Genomic DNA, 20,108 nt, shown 5'->3' with positions numbered 1-20,108 from the left:
ATATGATCTGATCACACCAATGGGGACTGAGCTGTTTGCATTGTCCTTTCTTTTAACCAATGGGCAACTCAGTGGTGCAGTGGATAGAGCACTGGCTTGGAGTCAGGAGGATGGGAGTTCAAATCCAACCTCAGACACTTAACCCTCACTCACTTGACCTTGGGCAAGTCACTTATTCCTAATTGTCTTGCATCCAAAACCATCTGCAGTCATCCTGAGTCTTATCTGAGCACTGACAGATGGCTCTGGAGAACATGAGATTGGTGACTTAGCACAGCTCCCCCTCACTCATGTCATGTATCTCTCTACTCCTTTCCAGGTTCCATTGTTGCTACGGGCCCTTATCCAGTTAGGTTGTGTGTGTATGGTGAGTAGGCAGCTGGTACAGCACCTCACAGGCCGAGAGGCTGAGACCTTTCCTCTAGAATACTTGGAAATGCGTTCATTGGCACAGTTCAGCTATCTTGAACCAGGTATGGCCTCCCCTGACTCCCTTACCCAGCCCTCTGTGGTCCACTTGTGGTCCACTGGGCTTCACACTCTCTTTTTCTACAGGAAGCATCCGGCACATCTTTCTGTATCATCACTCTCAGGGCAGCAAGGCACTTTTTGGGCTTTTTGTCCCCTCCCAGCGCAAAGCTTCTGTGTTTGTCTTAGATACGGTAAGTGATTGGCACTCTGAGTCTCCCAGAGGAGATTGTTAAGCTGGGCCAGGTTTGGCTCCAGAATGATAGGAAGAAAAATGCCTCCCTAGAGAGAGAAGTAGTGTATTTTTTTTCCCAAAATGTTTTCATTGATTATATTTTGATTTTTATATCATCATAGTTTTCCCTAGTATCCCTTCTTCTCCCAAAGAGCCATTCCACATAAGTAGTAAATTGTTTTTTTTAGACAAAAAAAGGAAAAATAAGAGGAAAAAATGGCACAACTAGTTGATCAGCACATTGAAAAAGACTGAAAAAGTGAAATGTATAGTACCTATGGACATTTTGCTTCTGAAAAGCAATGGATTGGGAGTATCCACATATCTCTTCTTTTAGTCATACTTGGTCTTTTTAATTTTATGACATTTGCTTTTGCTTTTTGTATTTGGTTATTATTTCCATTTACAGCATTAGTTATTGTATCTATTGTTTTCTTGACTTTACCCCCTTTACTTTGCATCCATTCATATAGATCACATATTCCATTGTGTTCTTGTGCCACAATTTGGTTAGCCATTCCTTAATCAGTGGGCATCTACTTTGTTTTCAGTTCTTTGTTGTCACAAAAGGTGATGCTAGCAATACTTGAAGTATAAGCCCAGTAGTGAACTGTACTCTTTTGGGCAAAGTATATGAACATTTTTTGGTTGCTTTATTTGCATAATTTCAAATTGTTTTCCAACATGATTTACCAATTCATAATTCCCACTGAATTGTGCCTATCTTCTCACAACCCCCCCCCCAACGTTTCTGTTGCTATTTTTTTGGTCATCTTTGATACTTTTCTAGTGTGTTAGCGAGAGGAAAGGCTTTTAGGGTCTTCCTGTCTATGCTTTAGTTCTTAGTCTTGCCTTCCACCGTTCTGGGGCCTTTTGGCATTCCAGACCTGCCCTTCCTGAAAGTAGCTCTCAAGGTTGCCTGTCCGTATTCGAAATTGTCTCTGCCTGAATCACTGAATTGGCTCCTGTGGTCCTCCAGCCCTATCTCTAATGTGTTGGGGGCACATAGGGCAGACGAGTGTGATTCAAGGTTGGGGTGTGCTTGGGACAGGTGCGCAGTAACCAGATGCCAAACCTGAATTCTATGTACTCGTCGGAGCACCACCTCCTGTTGGAGAAGGTGGGCGCTGAGCTCCTCCCGCCAGACAAGCACATTTTTGAAGTCCGGGCTGAGACTGACCTGAAGACGATCTATAGAGCCATCCAGCGCCTGTTGCTGGGCTATAAGGTAAGAGCTTGCCAAGAATATTGCCACCTTTAGACTGTCCCACCAAACTGTGTGTGACATGGGTGACCTGGTGTCCATCTGTTCTGCTACTCTTCTCATAGGAAGAGCGCCGGGGCCCCACACTCATTGCTGTCCAGTCCAACTGGGAGCTGAAGCGGCTGGCTGCGGGCATGCCCGTCTTTGAAGAGTTCCCCTTAGTGCCAGTCTGTGTGACTGATGACATCAGCTACGGTGCACTGGACTGGCAGCGCCATGCAGCACGGCGCATGATCCGGCACTATCTCAACTTGGACACTTGCCTTTCTCAGGCTTTTGAGATGAGTAGGTGAGTGGGAGAAAGCTGCCTTATGTTCTGGGAGGAGATAGTGCCCGTGGTTCCCAGGACAATTGGCAGAGGTTGCTAAGACAGTGTCAGCCTGCCTTACTCCTCTGAGTCGGCACATACTCTTGACCCTCGAGCCCTCATCCTTCTTCTTTCTTAAATATGTGCAGTTGGGGATGCTGTTGATCACGTCCTACTCCTGGATTCTCTTTTTGTGACATAAAGGGGCCAGGCTATGAGTGTCTGTGCCTACTCCATTCCAGACATGACAAATCTCATTTTCCTCTTGGTTCTTCATAGGTTCTTCTCTTCATGCCCTTTGCTCATTCATCATTCATATCAGCCCCTCTCTGAATGTACCCACAAGCTTTGGACTGGGCATTCTTCTCTCTTCAGGCTTTTACCTGGTGATCTTGTCAGCTCCCATGGCTTTCGTTATCATCTCTCTATCCAGCCCTGGTCTTTCTCCTAAGTGACTACTTGAAACAAAATCCCAATGACATTTCTATCTCACATCCAAAATGAACACATTATTCTTTCCCTCTGAACATGAAATGCCTTCCAAATTAAGCTATTTTCTGGCAAGTAACTGGCCAGTTGACCCAGTTCACAATCACAGCATCAACCTTGACTCTCCTTGTTTCCAGCTCCACAGTTTCTCTGTCATCCATCCCTTCTCTCCTCACAGCCATCATGTGGTTCACCTCTTGCCTGCATTACTAGAAGTCTTTGAATTGGTCTTCCATCTTCAACTCTTCCCTCCTGTGAATCCTCTTTAGGACCAGAAAGAAACTTCACTGCTCAACTTTGAAATCCCTGCACCACATGGCCCCAGGCGACTTTTCCTCCTTTGTTCTAGATGCATGCTCCCTCCATGTCTCCTCAGCATTCTGTGGTTCAGCCATACTGGTATCTTGACATTCTCATACCACACTCAGCCTTCTACCTTTGCCTCTTGTCACCTCTGCCACTTCCAAACCCTTGATTCCTTCCAAACTCTGCTTGGGTGACTGATACTTTCCATAGGAGCCTTTTCCTGATCTCTCCAGCTGCTCCACCTACTCCCCTAATTAACTGGAATTTATTTTGTATTATATCCCCCCAAAAGAATAAAAGTTTCTGGGGGGCAGCTAGGCGGTGCAGTGGATAGAACACTGACTTCAGAGTCAGGAGGACCTGAATTCAAATGCAGCCTCAGATACTCAATAATTACCTAGCTGTGTGACCTTGGACAAGTCATGTAACCTCATTGCCTTGCAGAAAAAAAAATGAAAGCTTCTTGGGGTAGGGATGTTTCATTTCTGACTTTGTCTCACCAATGCCTATCACAGAGCAGGAATTTCATAAATCCTTGATGATTTGTTATATCTCTGGACAGATATTTTCACATTCCAGTTGGGAATCTCCCAGAAGACATCTCCACCTTTGGGTCAGACCTCTTCTTCTCTCGCCACCTTCGGCATCACAATCACCTGCTCTGGTTTTCTCCTACATCCCGCCCCGACTTAGGTGGGAAAGAAGCAGATGACAATCGTCTTGTCATGGAATTTGACGACCAAACTTCCGTGGAAATAAACAATCCTGGCTGTTACTCCACCGGTGAGTGGCTGTCACACCCATTGGAGTGGAGCTGGGCCACTTAGTCATGGGCTTGGTCTCTGGAGGACCAGAAGAAATGTTTTGTTCTAAGGGGTTCACCCTATGATGTTATACAAAACCTCAGGGTTTCCTTCATGGAAGCTTTGTTGTGTTAGGACCAAGTGGCAGCAATGCTCTGCTTTACCATGACTTCTACTGCATTCCTAAGCCTTGAGCCTTGAGCCTTGGCAGCATGTGTGGCAGAGGGAGCTCCAGGAAAGAGCTAATCCCTGGGAACCACTAACTGGTGATTCCAATTAGTGCTGGTGGGGACTGGGTCAAGCACATGAACAGTGGGTTTTTTGTCAACAGTATGTTTGGAATTGGACATCCAGAATTTGGCAGTAAATACCATCTTGCAGTCCCACCATGTGAATGATATGGAAGGGGCCTCTAGCATGGGCATCAGCTTCGATGTCATCCAGCAAGCTTCTCTGGAGGAAATGGTCACAGGGAACCAGGCAGCCAACATCCCAGCCAGCTATGATGAGACTGCCCTCTGTTCTAACACATTCAGGTATGAGTTGGAATGTCTATGCTCAAGTCTCCTCCCCTTCTCAAGTGCCCTATGTTAGTTCTGCTCAAATTGTAATAGGCCCATGGAGTTGCCAACTATTGACCTAAGAGGTGCTCATTGACCGGTTTAACCCAAGAGGAAAGCAAGTGACAGAGCCAGTGCCCACAAGTGCTTCAGTTCTCAAAATCTGTCCAAGTCAGCCCCAAATCCCAACAATCAGACATCATTTACAGGACAGGTGGAGACAGATACCTAAGTGTTTATTAAAAATCAAGCTGCTACTAATAAACCTGGTGGCAATGACAAGTGATTGGGGAAGAGGTGTAATTGGAGCTAATCAATCAGAAAGCAGCAGACATCGTGGCTGGTCTGGTCACTGGTGTGGCAACTGCAACTTCTTTTATCATGGTAAGCTCCTGAGTGCCACCAGCTTCAAGTCCGGCCACATGTTGGCTTATCAACTCTGGCACAGAGCTCTCTCCCAGATCTGTCCTAAAGGAACTTAGAATCTAGCCAGGGAGATTGAATTACACAAGATATTAAGCAATATAGAATAATGATGGGAAGAAATCAGAGGTTCTCAGCAAGTTTGAAGTGTTGGAACCTTTTACTTTAATATAGATTTTGGTAGGACTTTTTGATGATGGTTTTTCTAAATGATAACTAATATCACCAAATATAAGACAGATTCTTTAAAATCTTATGTTTTCAGATAATTTTTATTTCCAATATTATGGTATTCTGTCATGTTAGTGAAAGATTGTTTCCTATACTTGAGAATCACATTGAACTTTGCAATTCATTTTGAAAGATGTTTTGCAATAATTTTCATTTTTTTCTTATGTAAGTCAGTATTTGGGAATAATATGCTTCTTATTAACAGTAGTTCTAGCATTTGTCTGTCTGTCTCTCTTTTCTTTATTTTTGGAGGCAATTTGAACTCAGGTCCTGTTGATATGGTATTCTGTCATGTTAGTGAAAGATTGTTTGCTATACTTGAGAATCGCATTGAACTTTACAATTCATTTTGAAAGATGTTTTGCAATAATTTTCATTTTTTTCTTATGTAAGTCAGTATTTGGGAATAATATGCTTCTTATTAACAGTAGTTCTAGCATTTGTCTGTCTGTCTCTCTTTTCTTTATTTTTGGAGGCAATTTGAACTCAGGTCCTGTTGACTTCAGGGCTGGTGCTCTATCCAGTGTGCCACCTAACTGCCCCTCAAAGCTCTTTTTGTATTTTATATATTTCTTCTTCACAATGAGTATTTAAGGTTACAGAGGGATTAATGCCCCCATTTTACCAAAGAAGGAACTGAGACATCTAGGGTGTAGCTCAAGGTCACACAACCTCTGGCAGGGGTTCAAAGCTAGGGTCGTTATTGACTCCAATGTCAAAATTCTTTCTATTCGCTCACAGCCAGTTGTGAAGCTGGTGAAATTTCATTTATATTCCAGGGTATTTTGTTTTTAATTTTTTTGTGTTTTAATGCCTTGGTATTTTATTGAAACCGTGAAACTTTTTGTACAAAATGGGTAACCTTAAATTGTGAATTCACATATGTGGAATTTCACTGTGACTTTAAGATCACTTTCCTGGTACTCAGGTGAGATCCTGCAAGTCACAGTCTCATGCCTTCTGTGCTGGGGATTTGGTATTAAAACACAGTTCATGAAGATGCTATTAGCAGAGTCAGAGTCATAGCTATTAACTACTGTCTTACCCTTTTTTTTTTTTTTTTGGTCTTTTCAGTCTTCCCAGTACTACTTAATTACCCATAACTGGCATTAAGCAGTGTCAGGATGTTGTGGTTTTTTTTTTAAAGAAGAGACTAAGAACATCAATAGACATCACCAGGGCTGATGGTCACTTTACTATGGTTTCTTACACTATTGGGTGTATTGAGTGATTCTTTCTGGGCTGCCCAGCTCTGGTACAAGAGACTCCAACAGGAAATCAGATGGTTATTTATCCCAGTTTGAAAGACATTGGCATAAATGCTGGGGGTGCTTGTGGTAGTTTAGAAAGATAGAATAAGCTCTCTTCTAGGAGGTGAGGACATAGGAGTGTAATTGAACTTTGAAGTTTGGATAGAATGCAAAAGAGCAGAGAGCCCAGAGGATGTTCTTTTAGCTTGGGAGGATGTCCCCAGCAAGGCCCACAGACAGCAATATGCTGGAGGTTATGTGGAGGAGAGCAGGAGATGAGGCTGCAGGATTGTATCTAGGGCGCCAGGAGGTCTGATTAGATCCTGTAGGAAATGAATTCATTGAAGATATGGTTGATAGGATCAGAGTTTTGCTTTCAGAAGTCAAAGGTAGAAAAGCAGGTATATACAAGATGGGCAGGAAAAGGAGAGGCTGGAAGCCAGGAGAACAATTAAGAAGTCATTGTAATAACAGCCTAGACTTGAGATGAGGAGGATGTGATTGAGGGTGGTGGCAGTGAGAATGGAAAGGGAGGGAGAGAAGTGAGGTGTGTTGTAAAGGAAGGAGTAACATGATTCCATGTGGGTTATGAAGGATGACTGTGGAAGGGTAGAAATACAGTGCCAACCTTCACAGTGACTCTGGGTGGGCTGTTGGACAGCCCCAGGCATGTGGTGTTTAATGGTGGGGAGTCCAGGAGTGGGTCAAATGAAGTGGGTGACCTCTTAGGGCCTCTTCCCCTTCTGAAGTTCTGTAATGTTGTAGCCTGAATAGTATTCCTGTTTGAAAGAGGAGGAAATAAGTCAAAGCTCAGAAGTGAACTTAGTTGCCTAGGATCACATAGTAAGTGACATGACCATACTTGAGCTTAGGTTTGGTGACTCTCAGTCCATTGCTCTTGATTGCTTCTAAATTAAAAATAAGGAGTTCTCAGAGGTGGCCTCAAGGTTTCATGTTTTGTACACCATAAACTTTCATTCAACTATTCCTAAGTAACTGGGAAAATAGTGATGTCATTGGCACAGCTGGTTGGTTTGGGACAGGGAGTGAGGCAGCAGAGAAGTGACAGATTTGTTTTTCCTTACTTGCTGAGTTTGAGGTAGCAAGACATCCCTGCAGAAGTACCCCCATGAGGCAGATGGGCATGAGCGTATGATGAGGTTATTCTTCTCTCTGGGCCTCTTTGACAGGATCTTAAAGAGTATGGTGGTGGGCTGGGTGAAGGAGATCACGCAGTACCACAATGTCTATGCTGACAACCAAGTGATGCACTTTTACCGCTGGCTCCGGTCCCCGTCGTCCCTCCTCTATGACCCTGCTTTGCACCGGACTCTCCTTAGCATGATGAAGAAGCTCTTCCTCCAGTGAGTATCCTTTGAGTCTGCTGGGGGCCTGCTGGTCTTCGTCAGAAGCTGTCTGTCCAAGCTGTGCTGCCATTCCCAGCTGGGCTCACTGAGGAGCTAAGAGGGCAGCCATATAGAATCCCAGAATCTGTGTCAGAAGGGCATCAATGCTCCTTCAGTCCTCCCATCCCTGAGCTCAGGGTCCTCCATAACAGCCATGCTGGTGTGGTGCCATAGTGTCTGAGACCTGTGGCAGGGCTGGCATGCAGAGCATAGCTCCCCCTCTCAGACGAGTGGTCTTCTTATCCAGAGGGGATTCCACAGCCACAATGATGGGCATTTTAATCATCTGTTTTTACAAATCTATCCTCGTTATAACAAAATTCTGCCATCCATGGCATGAAGACATTTCCTTTATAATACTCTTTCACATGTTACAGTAAAGGTGCCAGGTAGCCCCTTCCACTTTGGACAGCTCATCATTTGGAAGTTTTTCCTGACATCCAGCCTCATTATGCCTCTTCACAGTGTGTATTCACTGCTGCCCTCCCCAACCATGCAGAGCCAGTGTAATCCTCCTTCCACAGAAGTGCCCACACCCCTGGTAGAGAGAATTTCTGGGGAACCCTGCTGCAGCTTCAGCTCCTTCCTCAGTCACTGGTCTTCTCTTCTCCAATTTAGGCTTGTCGCCGAGTTCAAACGTTTGGGCTCCTCTGTCATTTATGCCAATTTCAATCGTATCATCCTCTGCACCAAGAAGCGTCGCATTGAAGATGCCATTGCCTACATAGACTATATCACCAACAGGTGACAGTGAGGGACGACCTCATCCTCAAAGGGGGCCTTGGGGACAGAGGTTTGCATGGGCCTCATTCAGAGCACTGGCTCTCCTTGGACCAGTGGCTCAGCTCAAAAGAAGAGCTGGTGGTGGTTGGAGGAAGACTGTGGTGGCTCTCCTGCTGGGGATGGACAGTTGTCTAGATCAGACACACTTGGGACCCTTTTTCATGAAGAACCCTTAAAGATTTTTTGTGGGGGCAGCTGGGTGGGGCAGTGGATAGAGCACCGGCCCTGAAGTCAGGAGGACCTGAGTTCAAATCTGGCCTCAGACACCTAATAATTACCTAGCTGTGTGGCCTTGGGCAAACCCTTAACCCCATTGCCTTGCAAAAAAAAAGAACCCTAAAAAAAAAAAAGATTTTTTCATAAATGCATATTTATAATGACCAAATATTCCATTTTACTATATATTTATGATGTCCTTTAACATGTCTGAGGCCTCTGGTGGATCGTGTCTTGTGCCCCAGCCTTGCTAAGGGCTCCAGATGACAAAGCTTAGCTGAGTTGACTGGGGCTCCCCAGGAAGTCTGAGCAAAAACAGGATCTAGAATTCCCTGATCATCCTTGTGTTGCTACATTTCAGCATCCACTCCAAAGAGATCTTCCATTCCTTGACCATCTCCTTCTCCCGGTGCTGGGAATTTCTTCTCTGGATGGATCCTGCTAATTATGGGGGAATCAAAGGAAAGGTGCCAACCCGTATCCACTATGGGGAGGTCAGTAGTGACTTAGTCTTGGGTGGTATTTGGAGTGGGAAAGTTGCTGGTGGTGAATGTATCAAGTGCAATGCATCCAAAACCAAACCTCTTCATTTTTTCTCTAACCTTACATTTCATCTGACCTTGTTTTATTTCTGTCCTTAGGCTCATCTTCCACTCAGTCACCCGAGTTCAAATCTTTAGGTTTATCTTGTGACTTTCTTCCATCCTTTATTTCTTATATCAAATCATTTATCCATTCCTGTCACTTGAAGCTCTCCCATCGGTCCTCTCCTCTCTGTTCCCACTGTTGCTAACAGTCCAGACTCTCAATGCCAACTGTCTTTACTCTTTTTTGTTTTGGCAAGGTAATGGGGTTAAATGGCTTGCCCCAGTCACACAGCTAGGGAATTAAGTGTCAGGTCCTCCTGACTCCAGGGCTGTTGCTTATCCACGGCACCACCTAACTGCCCTGACTTTACACTTTCACTTTCAGTGACACTTAACAGATTTTTCTTCCTCCACTTTTTAACCCATTCTCTTGACTGTAGATTTGTTCAGATTCCCTCCTCAGCTTAGAAATCATTTAGTGACTCCCTCCTGTCTCCTAATTAAAGTTCAGATTCCTTTGTTAGACATTCAGAGACACTTGGACTCTGGTGCTAACCTCTCTTTTCAGCCTTCTCCTGTGTTGCTCTGCCCATGGTGCTGCCTTTAGTGTTCTAACCAAAGTGGCCTGTTTGCCACATGCACTTCTAGTCCATTTAGGCCTTTGTCTGCACTTTCTGTTGTGTTGACCACAGCTCTTTCCCCATCTCACTTCACCTTTCAATAAACTGACATTTATATGGAGCTTGGTGTTTCTAAAGTGCTTTATATATGTACATTATCTTATCTGGTTCCCACAGCAATCCTTTTAAGTATGTCAAAGAAAAAGTATCCATACTAATATGATATCCTGCATTGATAGGTTCAGGTCTGCCAGGAATGATTTTATTTAATTTCACATTAATATCCATGCATTTCTCCCTTGGAGAGGGAGATGCTCAATGTGGCACAGTCTCCATCATAACTCACTATCTCTAAGTGATTTTCGGGTAACAGTTATGGATTTCCTGAGCAAGAAAAAGAATGCAATATACAATTTGGGTTAATATTCCAGAAATACTGTGTGAGCAAGCTACTCTCCCATTCCTCCTGGATCAGTCCCCTCAAAAAATCAATGGATTTCTGTAAACAAGAGTTAAGTTTGATGGACATCCTTAATCCTTTTCCCTAAGAAAGGCTTTTGTTTTTGTTCTACCCATTTTCCCCAGGGGACAATTTTAGAAAGGTTTTTAGACTTACAGAAATATTATTCCTTAGTGTTTCTAGGAAAACTATAAAAGGAGATTTTTTTAATATGCTTTCACAGGTGCTAAAACTATTATCCCCATTTTACACTTGAGAAAACTGAGGCTCAGAAAGACTGAATTAGTGGATTATTACTTATATTACAATTTTAGATTGCCAGGCCTCTTCTCAAGGCACCTGGTGCCAGAGTGGACCAGGCTCCAGAGAAACAGTTCCACTCAGATATGCCCCTTGTCTGTATAGGAGTGAAAAACCAGAAGGGGGGGGCAGTGCAGAGCCACGTTCACATTAGAAAATCGGCAGAGTTGATCCTTGAAGAAAGCTAAGAATTCTAGGAGGTAATGCTAGAAAGGGAATTCTTTGAAATGTACCCCCAGCCAGCCTTTGCCTAAGTTCAGAGAGAAGAGATGTCCAGGGGCTAGTGAGGGAGCTAGTTTGACTGGAACAGAGCAGATGAAGAGGAATAAGATAATTCCGCAAGGCCGGTCTGAGCCAGACTGGGGGCAGGTGGAGAGACTTCGTTAGAGTAACAGGCTTATTCAATTAGATGCTCCCCTAAAGACAAGAAGGAGCCACTAAGGATTCTGAGCAGGGGAAGGAATCTTGGTCCAATGATAAAGCATTCTGCTGGTGGTGGTTGAGTAATATTTATAGTGAAGAAACTGAAAATAAAAGCAAGATTTTAATTGATAATGCTTAAAATCCTTCAGGGAAACACCCAGAAAGAACAGAAAGGAGAGGAAGAGCAAGAGAGTGAGGAAGAGGAGGAGGAGGAAGAAGAAGCAGAGAAGATGATAGAAGAATCCAATGTGGAAGACTTATTGGATAACAACTGGAACATTGTGCAGTTTCTTCCTCAGGCAGCCTCTTGCCAGAGTTACTTTCTCATGATTATCTCAGGTGAGTAGATCTTTACCATCCTCTGCTCCTATCCTAATGAGGACCCTTCCATCTGCCCTGGGCGTTCTGACCAGACTTTCTGGCATAGACTGTAGTCTATGCCCCCTTCACAGCGTCACCTGGATCCCAAAGAAATTTGAGGGCAATATGCCTGACAGCTGGTTTCCAGCCTCAGCTTTCTGACCTCCAGTGATGAGGAACCCATTACCTTTTCACACATGCATCCTTTGGGGGAGCTCCTTGTTTAGAATGAGACATCCAGCCCAAATGTGCTTCTTTGTTGGTTCTACCCTCTGGGCACACCTGTCTGCCACCTCTTCCAAAGGGTGACCCTTCACATACTTGAAGACCGCTGTCATGCTCTCTTTTCCTTTCTCATTCCTCCCATCTTCTGGCTCTCCCTATGACTCAGCTCCCTCCTGACAACAATCTTCCCATCTATCCTTCCCAGCCCTGACTGCACTTTCATTCATCCCCTGACTCTCATTGGTCAAGGTAGGGGAGTTGGAATATTCCTCACTGCCCATTGCTACTTCTGAGTTTTCCCTCGACCTCTACTTTCTATGAAAATAATGGACTGTGAAATTCCCCTATCACATCTGTTGCCATTCTATTTTTCCCTCTGCCTTGAAACCCTTAACCCTGGTCTTTGTCTACTCTGTGACCCACAGTCCCTTGATTCCCCTAAATTCTCTCCCAGGCCATCACTGTGTGCCTTAGCTGTACCTTCCTCCTTTTGCCATATCGACCCTTTGGCAAACCAGTCAGACTCTCCTCTGTCTTTTTTCCTTGAGTTCCTTGAACCCTTTTCATATCAATGGCCTGTCAACTTTGGATCATTTCACTCTCCACTGCCTCTGCTCCTGCATATATTCTGTAGAGCACAGGTACTTACTGATTCCACCAAATTTGCGCTACATAACCTTAGCTGGGCCCTCACTGCTTCAAGGTAATCTTATATTTTGCCTCCCTTTTGTAACTAAAATCTTTGAGAAGGCACAGCAGGTACTTCTACTTTTTTCCTCTCTTAACTCTTTATGCTCTGTAGTCTTACATTGTCATTCATCTGAAATCTGAAGTTAATAATAATCTCTTCATTGACAAATAGAATGACCTTTTCTCAATTCTCATCTTTCTTGACCTGTCTAGAAGCCTTTGACCCTCACTTTCTCCTTGGTACTTTTTTCCTTTCTAAATTTTGCAACTCTGCTTTCTCCTTGTTCTTCTCTCTGGCGTTGCCTCCTCATACTCCTTGACTGACTTGATCAGTCACAGGCTTTTAAACATCAGTATCCAATCTATGTAACCTATTACTGTCTGATAAATTTGCTGGCAGGGAGGAGAGAGTTGTTTCTGTTTTTGCTTTTTTTAAATTATTCTTGATAATCACAACTTTTGACCAGACATTTATATGCTCCAATAGCCACATGGTTTCTGGTTTTCGTCATTTTTACTTTATGGGTATAAAGTCATATTCTCAAGTTGTTTTCCTTTGCATTTCTTTGATTATTTGTAAGGTTGGAAAGTTTTTCAAGTGATTTCTTATAATTTGCATTTCTTCTTAGGTTATCTGTTAGAGGAATGTGTTCAAACTTAAAGATTTGTGAGGTTTTTTTTATATTTATTTTCTAATTTTTTTTCTCATTTCGTACAAATGTTTTTTTTTACATTAATAAAATATACTTGTTTACAAGTAAACAAAATACCCCTCCCCCCATGAATATAGATAGACTTGCTTGGGCGAAAAAGTAAAGGGGAGAGAAAAAAAAATTAAAATAAAAAAAAAATAATAGTAATAATTGTAGGTATGTGGCACAATGGATGAAGCACCAGCCCTGGAGCCACGAGCACCCAATCCACATCCAGCCTCATAAACCCAATAATCACCCAGCCATGTGACATGCAAGCCACCCTATCCCCACTGCCCTGCAAAAACCAAAATGAAGAAAGAAAAAAAAAGACCCAAAATAAAATAAAATAGTAATAATAGTAGGGGTGGCTGGGTGGCAGACAGAGCATTGGCCCTTGAGCCAGGAGCACCTGGGTCCGAATCTGGCCTCAGACACCCAAAGATCATTCTGCTATGTGGCTCCAGGCAGGCCACCCAGCCCCACTTGCCCTGCACCCTCCCCCAAATAATAATAACAAAAAATGTGCTTCAGTCTTTGTTCCAACACCATCAACTCTGTCGTGAGTGGATCACATTCTTTATGATAAATCCATCACAAAAGTTATTTCCATATTTTTCCACCATTGCCATTGCTGATCGCAACTCCCTCCTTTCTTATTTCTCCACTACTGTGTACTATATTTTCTCTCTCCTTTCACTATGACTCTGCTGTAGGGTCGCTGAGTAGCACAGCAGACAGATCCCTGGTCCTGCGGCCAAGAAGCCCTGAGTCCCCATACCACCCCTTAGGCCCAGAATCCACTTGGCCCTATGGTCCTGGGCAGGCCTTCCAATCCCAGCCCCTTGCAAGAAGTAAAAAAGAAAATGTGTTATATCTGAACACTCTCCCCCCATGGTCCATCCTCTCCTCCTTTATTCACATCCCCACCCCTTCCCCCTGCTCCCCCCTCCTTCTTACTCCAGATGTCTGTACCCCATTGAGTATATATATATACTGTTTCCTCTCCTAGCCATCTCTGATGAGAGCAAAGGTTCCCTCATTCCCCCTTGCCTCCCCCCACTTCCATATCATTGCAATAGCTCATTGTAATAAAAAAATCTTATTATGTGAAATATCTTGGACTATTCCCCCTCTCCTTTTTCTTTCTCCCTTTCCATTTCCCTTTTTTTCCTATTGACTCCCTTTTTACACCATATTTTATCTTCAAATTCAGCTTTCTCCTGTGCTTCAACTATAAAAGCTCCCTCTATCTATTAACTGAGATGGTTCATATGAATATTATCAGTATCATTTTTCTATACATGCAGTTCATCCTCATTAAATCCTTCATATTTCCCCCCTCTCCTCCAATCTCCATGCTTCACCTGAGTCCTGTATCTGAAGATCAAACCTTCTGTTCAGCTCTGGCCATTCCAAAAGGAACCTTTGAAATTCCCCTGGTTCATTGAAAGTCCATCTTTTTCCCTGGAAGAGGACATTCAGCCTTACTGGGTAGTTCATTCTTGGCTGCATTCTAAGCTCTTTTGCCTTCCAGTATATTGTATTCCAAGCCCTACGAGCTTCCAATGTAGATGCTGCTAAGTCCTGTGTGATCCTGACTGCAGCTCCACGATATTTGAACTGTGTTCTTCTGGCTGCTTGTAATATTTTCTCTTTGACTTGGGAGTTCTGGAACTTGGCTATAGTATTCCTAGGGGTTGTTTTTTTGGGATCTCTTTCTCGGGGGGATCAGTAGATTCTCTCCATTTCTATTTTGCCCTCTGCTTCTAGAATATCAGAGCAATTTTCCTGTAGTAATTCTTTGAAAATGATGTCAAGGCTCTTTTCCTGATCATGACTTTGAGGTATTCCAATAATTTTCAAATTATCTTTCCTAAGTCTGTTTTCCATATCAGTTGTTTTTTCAATGAGATATTTCACATTTTCTTCTAATTTTTCATTTTTTTGGTTTTGAAGTATTGATTCCTGATTTCTGGTAAATTCATCAATCTCCCTGAATTCTATTCTTTGTCTGAAGGATTTATTCTCCTCAGCGAGTTTTCTTATCTCTTTTTCCATCTGGCCAATTTTGCTTTTTAAAGCATTCTTCTCCTCAATAACTTTTTGAACTGTTTTATCCATTTGACCTAAGCTGTTTTTTAGCATGCTATTTTTTTCAGCATTTTTTTGGATTTCCTTGACTAAGCTGCTGACTTCATTTTCATGTTTTTCCTGCATCTCTCTCCATTCTTTTCCCAGTTTTTCTTCCAACTCCCTCATTTGATTTTCAAAGTCTTTTTTGAGCTCTATCATAGCTTGAGCCCAATTTCTGTTTTTCTTGGAGTCTTTAGATGTAGGAGCTTGTGCTTCCTCATCTTCAGACTGAGTATTTTGATCCTTCTTGGGCTCATTTGCAAAATATTTCTCAATGGTCTTCCTCTTATTTCTTTGCTTGTTCATTTTCCCAGCCTAAACCTGTTTTTTGGGGGTGCTTCCTGAGCTTTTGGGACACTCCCACAAGGGTCTCAGTGTGTGAGGTTCTGTCCTCCTGGTCTGTGAATGAACATAAGCACCCCCGTCTGCCACGGGGCCAAGGTGGGGGGGGCCCTGCTGTTCTATGGGGGGGGTAGACTGTGATCAGGATCTGAATGTGGTCAGAGCCCCAGAGTCCTGCTCCAGGGGCAGAGGACAGAGCTCTGCAGTCTCTCTTCCCTCCCTCAGCTCAATGGGCTCATGCCCTGGGGGCTTCTGCTTACCAGCTCTGCCTGCTTCTGTTTCCTGGATCAGCTGCTAGCTGTGTGCCCTGAGGGCTGGGCTCCACATGCTTGCTCTGGCAGAGGTCCCCCGCTGTTCCCCCACTTTGTGCCAGTGCTCCCCGGGGTGCAGCTCAGGAGACTCCCCTGCTGCTGTGAGCCGCAGCTCCCAGCGCCCTGGGGCTGCCTAGGGGAGGCTGAAGTTCTTTCCCCTCCGGTGGGCCGCCCCTCCGACCCCGGGGAGCAGAGCCTTTCTGTACTTTTCCAGGTTACCTTGAGTAGAACTGCCTCACTGGGTCCCTTTGTGGGTTCTGTCTCTCAAAAGTTTAGTTAGAGTCCTTAGTTTATGAGTTTTTATCAGAGAGCTCCTAAGACTCGATCCCTTCATGTCGCCATCTTGGCTCTGCCCCCAATTTGTGAGTTTCTTAATGTAGAATTAAGACCTGGAGATCTAGAATGATAGTTAATAATAGTTAATAAGCATTTATTAAGTGCCTACTGTGTGCCAAGCCCCGGGATAAGTGCTGGAGAAACAATTACCAAAAAAGGACAAATTCCTACCCTTATGGAACTCCTAGTCTAATGGGGGAAGTTAAAAGGTAAGGGCATGGGAGAGAAGTTAGAGAAGTCCCAAGTTGTAAAGGCAAATGAGAAATGAGGTTTGAACTAGTCTGTCTTCTTAAATGGAAGTTTGGAGTTCATGGTCCTATGGAAGGTGGTGACAAGGTGGAGTCCCATGACCAAGGAGATCTTATAAGATGTCAGGACCCTTAGGACCAGAATGTCAGAGTTGGGAAGGGCCTTAGAACACAGGATGGGGGGCAGGTAGGTGGTACAGTGAATAGAACACCAACCTTGGAGTCAGGAGGATCCGAGGTCAGATCCACTGGCAGACACTTAACAATTGCCTAGCTGTTTGACCTTGGGCAAGTTACTTAATCCCATTGCCTTGCAAAAAACAAGCAAACAAAAAAACCCCACAGAATGTCAGAACTGGGAGGGCTCTTAGAACATAAGATGTCATAACTGGGAGAGATTTTGGAACACAGGATGTCAGAGCTGGAGAGAACTCAGAACAGAGAATGTCAGAATTGGGAGGGTGCAGTATTACCTCAGATTTGTTGTTCAGTCATTTCAGTCTTGCCCAACTGACTCCTTTGTGGGGTTTCATGGCAGAGATACTGGAGTGGTTTGCCATTTCCTTCAACTCATTTTACAGATGAGAAAACTGAGGCAAATAGGGTGAAGTGACTTGCCCAGGGTCATACCAGTAGTAAGTATCTGAGGTTGTATTTGAACTCTTGAAGATGAGTCCTCCTGAATCCAAGGGCAGTGCACCTTGATGCCGTGTTAATATCGTTACCCTCTCATTATTTGAATTTGATACCTGAAATCATCACTTTGAGATGAATGCCCCAAAATATGAAATAGTTTTAGAAAGAAATTTATTGAGTTATTTGATTTAGAACAAGTCACAAAGGGTCTGACTCAGGAAGGTTTACATTATATAGGATTTAGACAGAGGGACCCAAAATTAAGAAATTTTGCTGAAGGGAGATAACTTAAGGGCAAGATTGATTGAGATGGGTATCAGTAAATGTAAATTTTGGTGAAGCCAAAACACAAGCTTGGGCGGACCCAAAACAAGACCTAGGTGAGGGGGTGAATCCTGGACCTAGGAAACCCAAGATTCTTTAAGGTATTTCTAGAGAGTTGTGATATTTTGGATTCAAGCAATCTTTCTTTACCCAGATTGAAATGGTATAATAATATTAAATTTTCTGAGCAGTGTAACATTTCCCACAATAGGAATCTGACATTTGAGACCTGGACCTGCCACTGCATCGTTTACCACAGTTTTTTCTGAGAGCCCTCAAGTCCTCTGATGCCTCCCAGGCTTTCTTTTTCCTGCTTTGATAGACCTTTTCTTTTTTTTAATATTTCTCATGTAAATGTTTGCTTATGATACTCTGTAAGAATCCCGAGATGCCTGGCTCTCCTTGCTGTGAGTTTTTAGGTTGTTTGCCTTTGTTTTCTCAAGAAATTGTCCCAAGTCCTTTACTTTTCATCAATCTGTGTCATGCCAGCGATCCTCAAGTTGAGCCTTCTGGATCTGTCTGAGACAGAACCCAGACCTCAGCATCAGCCCAGTCCTCTATCCCAGGCCATGGTGGGGGTGGGTGGGAGGGGGCTGCTCCTCTTCATTGTTCATTAATCCTTTGCCTCCCACTGTGGAAACCTTTTCCTGATTTTCCCTTTGTCTTTTTTTTTAACTTTGTTCAGCTTTTGTTTTTCGTAAGTCTCTTCATTGCCTCCTTCAGGAATTTTTTTTTGGGGGGGATGGGGGCCTCCTGAAATTTCCTTCAGTTCTAGCCTAAGAGGTTTGCCTCTTAACACTTCTTCAGTTCCCTCTGGGGTTGATGATATGTGTATTTCTCCTGTAGTTTTGGATTTTGGATATATTCATTTTTATTGTTTGCATTTCTGGATATTATGTTGCTTTTGGTGTTTCTCTAACTTTTAATTGGGGGGGTCATGGGGTGGAGGATGGTTAGGAGAGACTGACCCCTTAGCAGCCTCACATTCACAGACTGGGATATTAATTGGGATGTCTTTCAGCTTATTCAGAGAGGGGAAAAATTTAAATCTTAATCTCACTATAGTATTTAAAACTGTAAGGGATCGCACAGTCTCCTTTTATGGGTGAGGAACCAGACACCCAACCCAGAGAAAGTGACTTGTCCAAGGTCCTCCGGGGGTTGAGTTGTCCATCCTCAAGGGCCACTCCCATTCTGCATTTACCTCCTGATTCTAGAGGGATGCCTAAACCAGGAGTGTCTGCTACCTGCATCTCCCTCCTTTCTCTGTCCCTGCCTTCTTTCTCTCCAGCTTATATCGTGGCTGTGTACCATAGCATGAAGGAGGAGCTGAGACGCAGCATGCCTGGGTGCACCCCCATCAAAAGGAGAGGGAACAGCCAGTTGTCCCAGGAGGCTGAAGGGGTAGCTGGGGCTCTCCCTGGTGAGTGATGTGTCCTGGTCAGGGCTGGTCTCAGCTGTGTAGGCCCTGAACTTTGCTCCATGTTCTCTGTCATATCTGAGCATAAGTGATCCTTAATTCAAGCCCCAAACTCTTTTCTGGTTGCCCCTTCAGGGTCTATCTGGGTAGGTCACTAGGTCATCCAAGACCTGATCAAGAAACTGCAGTTTCGGTGCGGCTAGGTGGTGCAGTGGATAGAGCACCGGCCTTGGAGTCAGGAGTACCTGGGTTCAAATCTGGTCTCAGACACTTAATAATTAGCTAGCTGTGTGGCCTTGGGCAAGCCACTTAACCCCATTTGCCTTGCAAAAACCTAAAAAAACAAAAAACAAAAAAAAACCCCTGCAGTTTCTTGTTTTCTCCCAGGAATGATCACCTTCTCCCAGGATTATGTAGCCAATGAGCTCACCCAGAATTTCTTCACCATCACTCAAAAGATCCAGAAGAAAGTGATGGGCTCCCGCAACTCCACAGAACCCTCTGAGATGTTCCCACACCTCCCTGGCTCCCATTTGCTGCTCAACAACCCTGCCCTGGAGTTCATAAAATATGTGTGCAAGGTAAGAAGACCTCGGGCATCCAGATCATCCTGTGAGAATACACTCAGGACAGAGAAGGCTCAGACCTTTGGGGCACATAGCTGGAGTTTGAAGAGAGGATAGAGAATGTCAGAGGGGGGGGTTCACCTGACCTGAGCCTACCTTCCAGCTGCCACAGAGGTGGGGATGGGGGAGGAAGGAGATGAGAAGAAGGCTGGGGGAAACACTCTACCCTCACCATGCTCTTTGTCTGATGTTTGACTCTTGGCCCCTGGGATCTCATCCCCTTGCCCACCACTTCTGCCTACTCCAGCCTTATTCAAGTCCTTGCTTCCACCATCTGGGCTGGAAGAGGGATTTTCCTTCAGTTCCAGCCAGTCTTCAATGGGGAGATTCGTGGTATCCCAAATTACATTTAAGAGTATGTGTCCTGGGGCGGCTAGGTGGCGTAGTGGATAAAGCACCCGCCCTGGAGTCAGGAGTACCTGGGTTCAAATCAAACATTTAATAATTACCTAGCTGTGTGGCCTCGGGCAAGCCACTTAACCCCATTTGCCTTGCAAAAAACAAAAAAGAATGTGTCCTATTCAACAGCTTAAATTCCATGGGATTACTAATATTGTAGAATTAGAAATAGTCTGCTGGGCCTGGAGCTCTAGAATCCAGGTCTCCTGAACCTCAGCTTCGTGTCTTTTCC

General features: G+C 44.1%; 1 protein-coding gene across 5 annotated transcripts in view; it reads left to right on the top strand.

Annotated features, from left to right (window-relative positions):
• POLE (DNA polymerase epsilon, catalytic subunit) overlaps nucleotides 1-20,108 on the top strand; it is a 77,778-nt gene that overhangs the window by 55,115 nt on the left and 2,555 nt on the right. For 3 of the 5 annotated variants that reach the window (XM_074205159.1, XM_074205161.1, XM_074205163.1), the window contains 12 exons: nucleotides 320-473; nucleotides 556-662; nucleotides 1,755-1,931; nucleotides 2,033-2,256; nucleotides 3,632-3,852; nucleotides 4,204-4,408; nucleotides 7,527-7,700; nucleotides 8,361-8,486; nucleotides 9,103-9,235; nucleotides 11,281-11,470; nucleotides 18,723-18,854; nucleotides 19,221-19,432. In XM_074205159.1, coding sequence (XP_074061260.1) covers nucleotides 320-473; nucleotides 556-662; nucleotides 1,755-1,931; nucleotides 2,033-2,256; nucleotides 3,632-3,852; nucleotides 4,204-4,408; nucleotides 7,527-7,700; nucleotides 8,361-8,486; nucleotides 9,103-9,235; nucleotides 11,281-11,470; nucleotides 18,723-18,854; nucleotides 19,221-19,432 — 2,055 coding nt within the window. Of the gene's footprint in view, nucleotides 1-319; nucleotides 474-555; nucleotides 663-1,754; nucleotides 1,932-2,032; nucleotides 2,257-3,631; nucleotides 3,853-4,203; nucleotides 4,409-7,526; nucleotides 7,701-8,360; nucleotides 8,487-9,102; nucleotides 9,236-11,280; nucleotides 11,471-18,722; nucleotides 18,855-19,220; nucleotides 19,433-20,108 lie in introns of those variants that run through there. The other 2 variants (XM_074205160.1, XM_074205162.1) reach the window with 2 other exon arrangements.

The sequence above is a fragment of the Macrotis lagotis genome, chromosome X, assembly GCF_037893015.1.
Source record: "Macrotis lagotis isolate mMagLag1 chromosome X, bilby.v1.9.chrom.fasta, whole genome shotgun sequence".
Lineage (NCBI taxonomy): Eukaryota > Metazoa > Chordata > Mammalia > Peramelemorphia > Peramelidae > Macrotis > Macrotis lagotis.
This window is presented reverse-complemented; position numbering and strand designations above follow the sequence as displayed.